Below are 15,178 nucleotides of genomic sequence, written 5' to 3' on the forward strand. Positions count from 1 at the left end.
CTACATATGAAAGTGAGACTAGACTGGATGGGACTGCTTTGGTTAAAACATATGCACTAATCAAATGTAATAAGTGCATATACAACACATACATGTACCAGTTTATCTGAGTTATGAACACAACTTTCAATAGCTATCAAAACTTAATACCACTTGCATGGTGATATCTTTAAGAGACACACTAAACAATCCCCACTCACCCAACCCTCCATTTATGATTTTGTCAGAGAAAATGTTTTACCTTTTTTTGTAAAAATTTCCTTGCAGTCAAATTAACAGAATGATTAACTATTATATATTCTTAATCTGACTCCTGATTTCCTATTGCCTTACCTGTCGGCTAGTCTGTAGAACACTGTGACCCTGGCCTTAATGTCCGACTCTCTGGTCCCCCAGTCATACAGCTATAGGCAGAAATACAAATGAAATCGCTTCATATCTATTTCATATAATCAGTCTTCTAATATCCAATATTATATTAACAATGCTATGGAAAATAGAAAATTCAGTCTATAGTTTCCGTCCAATAAGCATTCAAAGTGCTCTAAAATATCAGTAGATATTTCAAAATAAAAGAAGATTTTACCTTGAGTAAGAACGGTCTGAATGTGGACTCGGAGAGTGGACTCGGAGAGCTTCATCACCATAGAGATGATAGTCTGCATTATACTTCCTTCTATCATAGTAACGTCAGCCTCATCTACCTGTCAATCACACCAAAAACAACAATAGCTATTGTTTTATACACCAATTTGGCATAATATAGATATGATAATGTTTCCAAAAATATTATAACAACTAAATCTTCACTTTATAAATTTGTGCATTTACTAACATAAACCAAGAATACATGTCCTACTTGTGTCTCTGGGTGGTTCTGGACAAAAATTATCACGACTTCAGTAATTACATATGTATCAAAACTTGCCTACAAGTCTGAAACATGTTACATTAATGTATAAAAAGATTACACCTGAGTAAAAATCAGGCGTGGACAGCATCTGACAAGTTCAATTAAAGTTTATCAAAGCACAATTTGTCGATACAACAGAATTCTTAGCAAGAACTGAACATATACCAAGATATTATCACATCATCTTATCAAATATACCATAATCAGAATTGTGTTGATATAATTACATACATCTGGATGTTTAGCTCTGAAGTCCAAACAGACGAGGAAGAAGGTCTGGAGCTGTGACAGATTACTGGTGAGGTCTTCTTGATTCATTTTGGACACATGGTCTTCAAGTAGGGCCATCAGTGGCTTCACACACATCTGTAAGGATAAAAGTATCACATCAAGACTTCATACACATGAAAATGAAAGCACACACACTCAAAGTTATAGCTTACCAACTTAAAAGTACTTCTCCTGATCTATTTCATCATACATCTGAATTTTTTTTTGAAAATGAGTTAAGAGATTCAGTCTATATAGTGATGGTATCCATTAAAGATGCTCCACCATTGACAGAGCATAAATAACTCTCATCATGTGAACAGTAATTGGTGTTTAATTGTTCATATATATGTCCAATTAACACAAAAAGTAACTTAAAATAATATATTTTGCTTTTGGTGCATGCGCAATCAGTACTTCATTTAATATAGGACATAGTGCCATTCAATTTTTTCTGGACGCAGTTAAATATTTGAATATATCTATCTTGACATAAAATTAGAAGCTCAAACTTTTCAATGGCGATAACGGTTTTAAGTAAGTAACATTTGTAACTGAAGGAAAATACTAATACATCCGCTCTTGTTTTTGATAGAGAAAAAAATACCATTGTCAGCGGTGGAGCATCTTTGAATAATTGGGTAATTTCCATTTAATGTATCAATGACTTATATCACACACACCAATAATCTTGTATGTGAATGTTTTTGACAATCATGTAATAAGAAATATTGGGTATAGAGCAATGGCTTTGCTTAATAAGGAATGCATGTATAAGCAGGAGTATTCATAACTCTTATATACTCTTGTAACACAGGAGGAGAAAATGTAACAGCCAGACCAATACACTCTTAACTCATTATAAGTTATTATGGTTTTAATTAATGTTTTTCTGACATGATGCCTCACCAGATCATTGTTGGAGAAGATTTCGTAGCAACTGCTGACAGATGGTAGAATGACACGGAATGGCAGTACTGACGACAGTGATGTCCTGGAATAGAGGAATGATACATTGTAGTAACCTAAACACCCCTATAATATCATAATGAACTGTTCCAGACTTAGAAATAGAATAGTTTAAGTTTGTGTTCAGGGGTGAATAAGTTATTAAATTACAGATCTTTATAAAGAGCATAAATGGGAATAACTATTATACCTGATGTGTTTTAGTCTCTGTTGTGTCTGTGGTTTCTTCATGGCATCCAGTTCTGTGTCGAGAGCAGACAGGCAGCAAACCTATACAAATATCAATACAGTATATGCATACAAACTCTGATCTGGTAATACTGAGACTATCCTGAACAGCAAATAAAGTAAATAGTGCTTGTTAACAAGGATACCATCAACGACAGATCAAAGAATTAATTTGGCATCCAAATTTTATCGTCTATTCATGTACAATGGAAGAGTTAAAACTATCTTCTGTCTGCTTTTTCTCTTCTTTAAATCATTTGATAACATGGAAAAGCTACATCGCACACAAATTACTGTATAAAGATCGTTTAGCTGTAATAAATTATTTGTTGAAATTCAAGATGGACACTTGTCAGCCATCTTGATTTTGATTAATCTAAAAATAGAGCATACGAGGAGAACATACATATAGGTATGAACATTCGAAAAGATCCATTTAGTTACAGAACTTTCTGAGAAACACCTTAGGCTGAGGTTTCATGCCTGCAAAACATGATTACCAGTCATTACCCAGATAACCTAATTACTTTACTTTTCTGAGAAACACCTGCAGTTAAACTCCCCCTGTGTATCTGAAGTAACTTACCTGTAAAACGGTGTCCTTGATGTATGCACTAAGGAAGTTCGAGAGAAGTAACTTACCCGTAAAATGATGTCCTTGATGTATGGACTAAGGAAGTTCGAGAGATTTTCCACCACTTTCTGAAGTGTTGTTACCACACTCAACAGAAATAGCTCATTCCTGTAACAGTTCAGGGACACTCTTTATATATAAAATATAGTATATCTGATATTCTGTATTTGCATATTACAGAGTTATCTGCCCTTCCGGGTAGGAATGGATTGTTACGTCATCTGTTTGGAAGTGAAACGTCATACTTTTTTCGAGAAAACGATGTGAATTACGCTCACAAAATAATGACGTCACAATGGATACTTTACCCAAGGGAGCTAACTCTGTAATATGCAAAGACGGAATAGCAGATAAGAAGTTGTTCAGATGATCTCAATACAGATCAGATACCGGTCTTTTATAATTAGTTGTCATGTTATTAACTGTTGTCAGGCGTTTACCTAAACTGAATTTTGAGACAGCATCATGAATTTTGTGATCAATTCGCAAAAATAACCTGCTGTGTGGTATGCAATGTATAATGGATATATGTATTGTCAACAGATTGACTACCCTGACTTATACTCATGGCAAATTTTCAATATCATATCAATGTTGTACTTACGTGAGCAGCGTGTCTTGGTTCTCCAAGCACGTGATGAGCTTGGGCATGAAGGACGATAAATGGGCGATGACGTGAATTTTGAGAACCTGGGAAATCTCGGCGATACAAAGTAAAGCACATGCCGATAGCTGTAGGTTATCTCCCTTTTCACTGAACACACGGACAGCCAGTTTAAGAACCTGGGGAAGATAAGAAATTCTACATGTACTATAAATCTTCTAACCTCATCACGCTAAATCTGCTACTCTTAAGCTATGATGAAGTCTTGGGATATTTTGAAGCACTTGATATATTACTGGTAAGGTAAAAGTTTTCATTACTGGGTTTCTTCTTTCATGCTGAAGAATAAATTTAGTCTATGTTGTTTGTTTGTCAAGTAACGATGGACAATGAATTGTTCTTGGTTTTAAATATGCTTTGAATTTTACATTGATGAATGTGTGTGGGTTTCCTCACTTGATTGTGTGTACCTCACTTGATTGTGTGTGGGTTGTCCCCCTTGATATATGTTTACCTTGATGAATGTGTGTGGGTTGTCCCCCTTGATATATGTTTACCTTGATGAATGTGTGTGGGTTGTCCCCCTTGATATATGTTTACCTTGATGAATGTGTGTAGGTTGTCCCCCTTGATATATTTTACCTGATGAATGTGTGTGGGTTGTCCCCCTTGATATATTTTTACCTTGATGAATGTGTGTAGGTTGTCCCCTTGATATATATTTTTACCCTGATGAATGTGTGTGGGTTGTCCCCCTTGATATATTTTACCTTGATGAATGTGTGTGGGTTGTCCCCCTTGATATATGTTTACCTTGATGAATGTGTGTGGGTTGTCCCCCTTGATATATATGTTTACCTTGATGAATGTGTGTGGATTGTTCTCCCCCAGATGATGACACAGTAGCTTGAGTCCATACAGAGCAGTCTGAGCGTTGACTGTAATCTCCTCCACATTACCTACGGCCAGACACGTGTTTTCTACAATTCCTCGGATCTTATCCACCAGTGGCAATAGCAGGGTTACCTAAGATACCAAAAAATAAAATAAAAAAATTTTAACTTAAAAATGCAAAATTCCAAAAAAGATTCAAAAGATTCAACGATTCTAATAAAATTAGTATCTTTTGCTGCTTTCACTTTCTGAAGTTTTGTTCCATTAAAATTGATGTTATGGAAAACATTAAACACCTTCATTTTTTCACCTGAAACAAGTCTATATCAATTTTTTGTTAATCGCCTTCTTTCACAGTTCTTTTTCTGGGGTATAAGGTTAAAGTATACCTCGTGTTGTGTGAGGCCGTCCTTTTTCTGGTGAAGGTTGGTATTGAGTAGCTCCAGAGCCTTCCTCTGGACAGGTGGGAGAGCATGGTCCATCAGGGAGGACACAACCTCCACAAACATGTCCTCTGGTAACAACGTCACAACCTACAATGTAAAGTACCAGTCAGCATTAAACATAGAAACGACGGCATCAACAACGGCATGTCATATTATCAAATCAAGTTTGTCAACTAAATCAAAGTAATATATTAACATACATTGATATTTAATTGAGAGATATTTCATGGACTATTGTTGAGCGTGATGATTTCTTGTAATGCCTTTTCAAAGAATTGACTACTCTTAACTAAATGAGCAAACGTGTGTTTACTTCGATAACTAGAAGAAAGATATCTAGAACAGGAAAAGAGACAGGGCAGAATATGGGTTACACATTATGTCCATGATTCATGGAGAATTCATTAAACTACATAATGTTCAAATTTGTATAGAAACTTTGCAATGGTTTGGTTTGATTTGTTTAACGTCCTATTAACAGCCAGGGTCATTTAAGGACGTGCCAGGTTTGTTGGTGGAGGAAAACCGGAGTACACGGAGAAAAACCACCGACCAGCGGTCAGTACCTGGCAACTGCCCCACATGGGATTCGAACTCGAACTCGCGACCCAGAGGTGGAGGGCATGTGGTAATATGTCGGTACATCTTAACCACTCGGCCACCGCAGGAGAGCATAGTGATTAAAAATTTTAATGTCTCTGCAAGGGATTAACTTCACTCGATATTTTAGAGTGACACATTACCACTGTCATAATGTAATACAATCCTACCTTCTCTAGAAGATCGTAGACTTTGTGTTGGAACGCCCTCCAGAACCTTGCTGTTATTGTGTCTTGGTACTTGTCTGTGGCTGTCGACACCCTGGACAGAAACTCCATGATGTTCTGGAGAAGATTCTGGAACTTCTTCAGTAGTGATGGATCACTGCAGTTGGTTACCTGAAACAAAAGTTTATGTTTCATGCAATATACCTGTACAACTTACAACTGTATGTAGTTAACATAAAGAAATTATAGGAAACTGAGGAATACAAATTAATTTCTAATAATATTTCTGCTGAAACACAACTTCAACTTTCTATAGAGTTTTTACAATATTTCTATGAAACATTTTAATGTTGCAAACAAACAAATCATAAGCGAGAAACATACCATCTGTTTTTTCATACCGTATTTGACCCATGGGAGTTTAAAAAATTGAAAAAAATGAAAAGGTGTTTAATAAGACAAAATCATTGCAAATCTATACAGTTTTGGTCTTTATTTATGCCTGAGCAATTGAAACTGAGGCCTCAAAAGGGGGAGGGTGCTTAGGGACATAATCGCTGATTGGTTCAAATACAGCATTATATTTTGGATCTACGCAGAACATTCAAAAACTCAATTATGACGGCCCGGCCCTGATCAAGACATAATTCTAGTGCCAGCTCAATACCCCAATCACCACTACAGGGCACCTTCAGAAATCTTACTTGTACAATATACACCTGGTTGATGTGTTCTTACCTGTACAATATACACCTGGTTGGTATGTAACGAGATGAGAAGCTCGATGACTTTATACTTGAAGTGACGTAGCTGTTTAGCTGTGTGGATCTTCACGTTATATATTTCTGTGTCCTCCTTACGTAGTTTTCCCAGAGATTGAGGCTGGACAACCCGATGTACTATCTTCTCTGTAATCAAAAGGTCAAAGGTAAAATTTCCTTATACATCATTTTTACTTCGAAACCATTAACAAATAAGGTCAATTCTTCTTATCTGAGAGATGAAGGGACTGAAGAACAACTTCACAGTATCAGAATATTGATGTTCGATAATCTTGATTTCACAGAGTAAGGTTTGATTGGGACTGCCAAAACAATTTTCTAAAAGTTTTGATTTGACGATATTCATTGTCTTGCATTTACATTGTAATGGAAACCGTAAGAATCATGAAAAAAAGCCTCAGGAAATTCGCAAAAGTTTATCTCCATGAAGTAATATCTTCATTCTTTATAATGATAGGTTATTATATCTCATTGATTTTTTAAATTTGTGAATGAAGTATTGGTGAATCTGTTTTAAAATCATTAATCACAGAATAGAGTTGCCGTGAAAAAGAGTTGGTTTTCAGTAATACTATTAATGGAGTTGAGCTGTTTTGTCCTAACGATCGAAGCCTACCTTCTGTTTTATCATCCGGCAGCTGTTCCAGGTATTTGATGGCTGCTGAGGCAAACATGAGTTGTGTTGTTACAGAGAACTGGCCAGACAGTTGTAAACAGAACTCCATGTCCTTGGAAAGTATCTACAAATATACAAGTCAACAAATATATTCAATAACAGCCTAAAAAGAGTGAACAAAAGTTAAAGTTGTACAAAAAACCATTGACATTTTTCTGATCATCAAAAACTGTACAATAATGATGAAAGAAGAAAATGTCTATGAAGATTGATTTATCTGAAATGTATAATTTATAAATGAGAAATTACCTGCCAAAGGTCATTACAACTGTCAATTCGAGGCTTTTTTCACTTAATTGGAAAGGGCCTTTTTCCCTTATTTTGGGAAAGAAATTGATAAATTGGGAAAGAAATTTCCAGGAATAAACTATTTTTTGGGAATTTGGCATATAGAAATAGTTTCCACTGGGAATGGGGCCCATTATCGGCCCCCAAAAGCCCCTAGAAAAAGACCTGCAAATGTATATTATTTTAATAAAACCTGATTTCTTGCTAACAGGAAGCAATTTCTACGTTGTTGTCTTACTATTTGGCCCCCCAGTTTACCTATAGATTATCTACAAACATGAACTCCTTTGTAAATCTGCCAAAAAACTTTTTTCTCTCCTTGTGAATTCTAGTTTAAACCTTACCTCACGCTCAGTAGCCGGGGTATCATCATTGGACTGTGTTCCCCTGGTAACCAGGTGGGTGACCAGTAACAGCAGTGTACGCCATAGGTACTGATCTTCGCCTACGATCTGTACGAGTTTGGTGAACAACATCAGACGGCGGTGATCGGGGATGTGAGGGTACGCGTCCACAAATACTCTAATCACCATGGTGATAACATCCTCCACATTGTTAGACACGCCCTTCGGTACCTTTGTCCTCTGTTCACACGCCTAAAACAATCAACAGGGCTCATGTTACATGTAGTATGTAGGAAAGTGTTTCATAGGGCATTATGGAGTTAAAATCAACATCTTCTTCTTATAAGAAGTATCATTAAGTTAGCTAAGTCTGTATCAAATAACTCTACATGAGTGAAAATAACTACAAATCTGTTTAATGAATGATGCAAAACTACATTCCAATCATTCATGCAGACTCTGTTACATCAATAACTGCAAATTGGTCTGTGGAAAAATTACACACAACTAAACGAGATCAAAAGACAAATAATTTCTACATAAATAGACTTTTATTACAATGTAATGATGTTTGACTTTCTTTCCCTCTCTGTAATTAATATTTGAGTAATTCCTACTAAGTATGGAGCTATTCAGCCTTTAAATCACTATGGTATACCTATTACGTACCGTAATTAGAGCTGGAATGACTGTTTCCAGGATGCGGCCTATGATCTGTATACTGTAGGAATCATCTTGTCTCAGGATGTTGGCCCCCATGAATGTGAACACAGACATCACATTGTGTAGCAGGTGCTCCTAAAAAACAAATGAACGTTAATCTTACTTGTCATGTGGCTGCAGAATCCAACTGATTACACATTTTGTTATATCCTTAGGTCCTATGTGCGCTAGTTACCAGGCAAATGAAAAGTCCATAGGCCTTTCATTTTTGTTCTTTAAGGTCTGACCAATCAACATATTTAACCTCATTTATTACAATAACTATAATGAAACTATTCTTTAAAACGTTTATTTGACCTTAACTCATATACTGCAAACCAACTTTCTTTCGCAGCTACTAAGTTTCACAATTTCCGTTTCAAAACATTTTCGCGGAGACTAATATTTGCGGATTTAAATTGAATAGAAATACCTTTGAATTTAATTATGCAAGAATTGTTGACCATATCAATCCGCAAAGATAAACTTTCACGATATTTACCTTGAACGCGTAATTTGCCAAAATAAAATCGTATACGAAAGTAAGTTGGTTTACAATAAACAACAGTGAAACATTTACACCAGCCTGGTCATGAAGGTAAAGATTGTACCTTACCACAGGATCCGATAGTGTACAGTGTCTATGTGTTATGAAGGTAGAGATCATACCTTACCACAGCATCTGATAGTGTACAGTGTCTATGTGTTACAATACTCCATACTTACAGGGTAGAGCCTGGCAGCCGTTGTTAGAACCAATAGGGTCTGGTTATGTGTTTGAGGGTTACTTGATGTTCGTATCGTCTGAACCAACAACTCCATGTTAAATTTCTGTTCCTCAATAGCTTCTGTAATGATAAAATAACAAAAGTTGAAGTATACTTCACGGTGTCAAGATATCAGAAGAAAAAATATCAATGATTTCTCATATACTCAAATACATACAAACTGCACTAATAAATACAGAGAAACTGCACTAATATTATAATGGAGGTCAAGACATTATCATTAATCTACGGTAGAGTTTAAAAGCTTTCAAGTTTACCACTCCAGTTGAAAATACTACATGATAATCATATTGTTTCTTAAAGAGGTTGGAACATCAGAACACAACACATTACTATAAACTATGAGACTGAGTTTGTGACTTACCACTCTCTTCCTGTCGGGATTCGATCTTCTGACACACGTGGTTGATCAAGGACAGGATGAGTTGTTTGATGTATTCAGCAGAGCTGTGCTGATCCGAGTCCAAGACACTGTTAGTAATAATTTATATAATTAGCATACAAATGTAAATTCATTAATATAGTATTTCCTTTTTTCTTTCTTTTTAATATTTCAACATGAGGATATTTTAAACTACAACATTAGATACATTTATGCTTCTTTAGCAAATGAGTGTATTTGTTCATTTTGAGAACTTTACAGAGGTATTCCAAACTAATAAATGTACCTTGGTATAACTACGAGCTAATAACTATAACTGAAAATCTGGAATTATCTCAATTTTCCACAATGATTTAGCCATTGTAAATTCCTATCAATAATTTCATTTAACATGTAAAATAGATTTTTTGAGTGTTTCCATTATATAAAAGTTGAAGCCCTGGATCTGTTCCTACAAGAATAATCCCGACATTGATTATTGTGTAAAATGTATTTACCGAGCGAGGAGCTGGAAACAGACAGGCAGTAGTAGTTGACTATTGGCCAGTTTCTTTTTCTCCTGAATACCCTCCAGGATCATCGTAGTACGACGCCAACTTGGCTGGTTAAACTCCTCGTCCGTCTCTGACTGTTGTCTGAAGGGTGAAAAACACATCATCGTTAAAATCAAGGATCGCCTGATGATCAATCAACATAAAGCTAGTAAAAATCCAACTCAAATGCATCCTGAAAAAACAATCCATTATGCTATTAGTATTAGTTTTTGCCGGACTGAAACCAGTGTCTTTTAGAGCTAGTGGGGCCACAGTGTGGCAGAGTGGGTTATATGTCTCGAATCCCAAGTGGGGCAGTTGCTAGCTACTGACCGCTGGTTTTTCTCCAGGTACTCAGGCTTTCCTTTACTAACAAACATGACACATCCTTACATGATCCTGGCTGTTAATAGGACATTAAAGATGCTCCACCGCTGACAAATGGTAATTTTTATCTTATCAAAAACAGGAGCAGACAAACTAGTATTTCTCTTCAGTTACAAAAGTTACTTACTTCAAACCATTACCACCACTGAAATGTCTGAGTTTCATAATTTTAGTTTCAAGATAAAAATGATTGAAAAATAGAATTAATTGCGTCCCGGAAAAAAATCCATCGGCACTAGTCCTCATATGGAATGCACGAGGTTACTGACTTTGCATGCAGCGAAAGCAAAATTTAATTATTTTAAATTAATTTTCGAGTTGATTGAGACATATATATACACAGTTTAACACTATTATTGCTCAAAATGATTAGATATCATTTATGCTCTGTCGGCAGTGGAGCATCTTTTAAATTAATTAAACCCAAACCCTCCAGAGCTTGTCTGTAGTAATACAATACTGTATATATCATAAACAGAGTCTTGGTAGTTCAACATTCAATATGAAAGTTTGAATTTGTTATGTTGTAGCCCCTTACCTTTTCCTTCTCTTAGTCTCCTTCACAGTTTTGGCAGAGTCAGTTTGTTTTCAACAGGACTGAAGCTCATCTACAATATCTGCTGACTCAACAGGGGCAACTACAAAGTCACAATATCAACACTATACATTATCTATACTTTATCACAATATCAACACTATACATTATCTATATATCACAATATCAACAATATACATTATCTACATATCACAATATCAACATTATACATTATCTACAAGTCACAATATCAACACTATACTTTATCGTATACATGTCACAATATCAGCAATATACATAATCTACATATCACAATATCAACACATTATACATTATCTACAAGTCACAATATGCGCTCAGAAATAGCAATATACATAATCTACATATCACAATATCAAGACACTCTATACATTATCTACATATCACAATATCAACACTATACATTATCTACATATCACAATATCAACACTATACATTATCTATATATCCACAATATCAGCACTATAGTCATATAATCTATATATCACATTATCAACACTATACATGTATCTTATATCACAATATCAACACTATACATTAACCTACATATCACAATTCAACACATTAACACATTATCTACAAAGTCACTATAATTATACAATATCAACACTATACATTATCTACATATCACATATATCACTAACATTCAAATATACATTATCTACACAGTCACAATATCAATTTTCAACACTATACATTATCTACATGTCACAATATCAGCAATATACATAATCTACACATCACAATTATCAGTACACTATACATTATCTACATATCACAATATCAACACTATACATTATCTACAATATCACAATATCAAACACTATACACATATACATATCACAATATCAACACTATACTATATATTATCTTATGTCCACAATTTCAAACCACTATACATATCTACATATCACAATATCATCAACATATCAAACAACACATATCAACACTATACATTATCTATCAAGTCACTATATATACAACGATACCTTAATATACATTATTACATATCACAATCACAATATCAACACTTATACATTATCTACATATCACAATATATCAACACTATATACATTCGACAATATCTATACATATCACAATATCAACACTATCACATTATCACTATTACATTACATATCACAATATCAACACTATACAATTATCATTACATATCACAATATCAACATAAGATTACATTATCTACATATCAGTCAATATCAACACTATACATTATCTACATATCACAATATCAACACTATAACATTATCTCATTCAACACTATATCTACTTATCACAATATCATTACACTATACATTAGTGTCTACAATATCAACACTATACATGTATCTACAGTATCACAATATCAAAACTATACATTATCTACCAGTCACAATATCAACACTATACATTATCTACAAGTCACAAAATCAACACTATTATTATCTACAAGTCACAATATCAACACTATTCATTATACTACATATCCACAAATCTACACTAATACATTATCTACAAGTCACAATATCAACACTATACATTATCTACAAGTCACAATATCAACACTATACATTATCTACATATCACAATATCAACACTATACATTATCTACATATCACAATATCAACACTATACATTATCTACATATCACAATATCAACACTATACATTATCTACATATCACAATATCAACACTATACATTATCTACATATCACAATATCAACACTATACATTATCTACATATCACAATATCAACATTATACATTATCTACAAGTCACAATATCAACACTATACATTATCTACATATCACAATATCAGCACTATACATAATCTACATATCAATCACTATCATAATCAACATAATCACAATATCAACACTAAACATTATCTACATATCACAATATCAACACATACATTATCTACATATCACAATATCAACACTATACATTATCTACATATCACAATATACATTACACATATACAATATCACCCATTAATCTACATATCACAATATCAACACTTATAACATTTATCTACATATCACAATATCAACACTATACACATATACTATATATCACAATATCAACCACTATACATTATCTACATATCACAATATCAACACTATACCCAATCTCTATATCTACATATCACAATATCAACACTATACACTTATCTACCATCACAATATCAACACTATACATTATCTACCAGTCCCATTACATTACAATGTATCTGCATTTGAGTTTTGGGGGAATATGTGATTTTTTTTTACACTTTTCACATTGACAAATAGCTTTTGACTTGGTGTATAAAGGAAGCTAGGAAGGAAAGCCTACTATGTATTGTATATTTGACCTTTAAATATGTGTTTGATGAAGATTAAGTGACCTTGAATTTGAATGAGTGAAGAGTGACCTTGACTTGTATTAAAGAATGAGGAATGACCTTGAGTTACCTGTTTGAAGACTAGAATTAACTTGACTTACGTGCTTGATAACTGTTAAGTGACCTTGTTCTGTCTGTTTCATCACAGTACAGACCAGTGACCTTGTTCTGTCTGTTTCATCACAGTACAGACCAGTGACCTTGAACTCTGTTTGGTGAATATAGGGACTTTGACTTTAAGTTTAATTCCAATTGATTGACCTTGACCTATCTGTTTGATGACTATGTGATGACCTTGACCTATCTGTTTGATGACTATGATGACCTTGACCTATCTGTTTGATGACTGTGTGATGACCTTGACCTACCTGTTTGATGACCTTCCTCACAGCAGCAGACACTACGTGATTGTCTGTGGTAGCCCAGACATCAATAAGACAGGTGAGGAGCACTCGCTGGCTTGTCTCAGCTAAGGCTGTGTACAGGTGTTTATCAATCTACAAAAACAAGGACAAAATCACACAAGTGCTAACTTATACACATAGGCGAAAGTTCAATCAAATAATTAAAAATTAGGATAAAAATAGATTAACTATTGGAATTTGAAAAAACAGACAATATCAAGGACTGTTCACTGACAAACAGCGAAATAGCAGACAAGACCTACCTTTACCATATGAAGTACAAAATGAATGCAATAGTTTTTTCCCCCTATTATATAGTAATCTCAAAATACTGGCCAGATAATTAATCAAATTGAAGGGAACACAATTACATCCAAAAGGTTTCTTGAGGAGCATTTTTACCACACCTATGGTTTCTATTTGAACAAGACTTTAACAAATATGATTAACTGAAATCTGTGAGAAGCCAGCAATACCTTACTGAGGGCACACAGTTGCATTGTAGTTCCTATCTTTTCGGGATGATATGATGTTTGGAGGGCCTTTGTAAAGAGTTGTAGTCCCTGTCCACCAGAGGGCAGTAGAGATGCTGTTTCCTGTGTGAACCTTTGTATTATTATCAGGACACATTCAAACTTGGTTTTGTCTGTGTTATCCTGGTCCAGGTCAGCCATTAGCTTGGTCATCATGGGAAATAGATCTTGTAACAGTTTCTGAAAAAGTGGACATTACAAATACCATAAAGCCAGTAATGTTTTGAGTGATAGTATTTTCGTGATTTTTCAGAATATTTTGTGATTGTCAAATTTTTTTCCATGAAATCCACAAAACCTGGAATTATTATTCATCCCTGAAATCTTACAATTAAATGTTTCAGTTTTTGAACTAAAAGAACCCAAATTTGCCAAAAGGGATGTAAGAGTTTTACCTGTGTCTCCAGACTCTGTAGTAGCTCCAGTGCAGCTCGCTGTATGTACGACGGAGTTTCCATGTCAACAGTGATGTTTACTATCATATCTAGGGCTTTTGCCTTAAGATCTTGGGTTATCGACTTTCTCTTTCTACGAGGCGTAGTCACAGCTGCTTCCTTGTCACAGTCTTTGAAAACTGTTGCGAGTACCTTTGAAGACAGAAAATCAAAACAATCGTAAGGAGGTAAGGTAAACCAACCTGTTTTGGTGCCAACTTCAATAAACATTTTCATTCCTAG

At 34.6% G+C, this 15,178-nt stretch overlaps 1 protein-coding gene across 1 annotated transcript in view; it reads right to left on the bottom strand.

The window, feature by feature from the left end:
• Positions 1–15,178, bottom strand: part of LOC138326174 (HEAT repeat-containing protein 1-like) — a 34,495-nt gene that overhangs the window by 3,727 nt on the left and 15,590 nt on the right. Inside the window, 22 exon segments of the mRNA XM_069272302.1 lie at positions 334–404; positions 587–622; positions 624–704; positions 1,145–1,279; positions 2,093–2,177; positions 2,343–2,422; positions 3,023–3,122; positions 3,619–3,797; positions 4,477–4,644; positions 4,902–5,045; positions 5,729–5,896; positions 6,464–6,633; positions 7,124–7,247; positions 7,816–8,067; positions 8,485–8,613; positions 9,244–9,365; positions 9,670–9,776; positions 10,185–10,322; positions 11,146–11,245; positions 13,929–14,061; positions 14,445–14,681; positions 14,897–15,088. Coding sequence (XP_069128403.1) covers positions 334–404; positions 587–622; positions 624–704; positions 1,145–1,279; positions 2,093–2,177; positions 2,343–2,422; positions 3,023–3,122; positions 3,619–3,797; positions 4,477–4,644; positions 4,902–5,045; positions 5,729–5,896; positions 6,464–6,633; positions 7,124–7,247; positions 7,816–8,067; positions 8,485–8,613; positions 9,244–9,365; positions 9,670–9,776; positions 10,185–10,322; positions 11,146–11,245; positions 13,929–14,061; positions 14,445–14,681; positions 14,897–15,088 — 2,951 coding nt within the window.

This window comes from Argopecten irradians, chromosome 6 (assembly GCF_041381155.1).
Source record: "Argopecten irradians isolate NY chromosome 6, Ai_NY, whole genome shotgun sequence".
Lineage (NCBI taxonomy): Eukaryota > Metazoa > Mollusca > Bivalvia > Pectinida > Pectinidae > Argopecten > Argopecten irradians.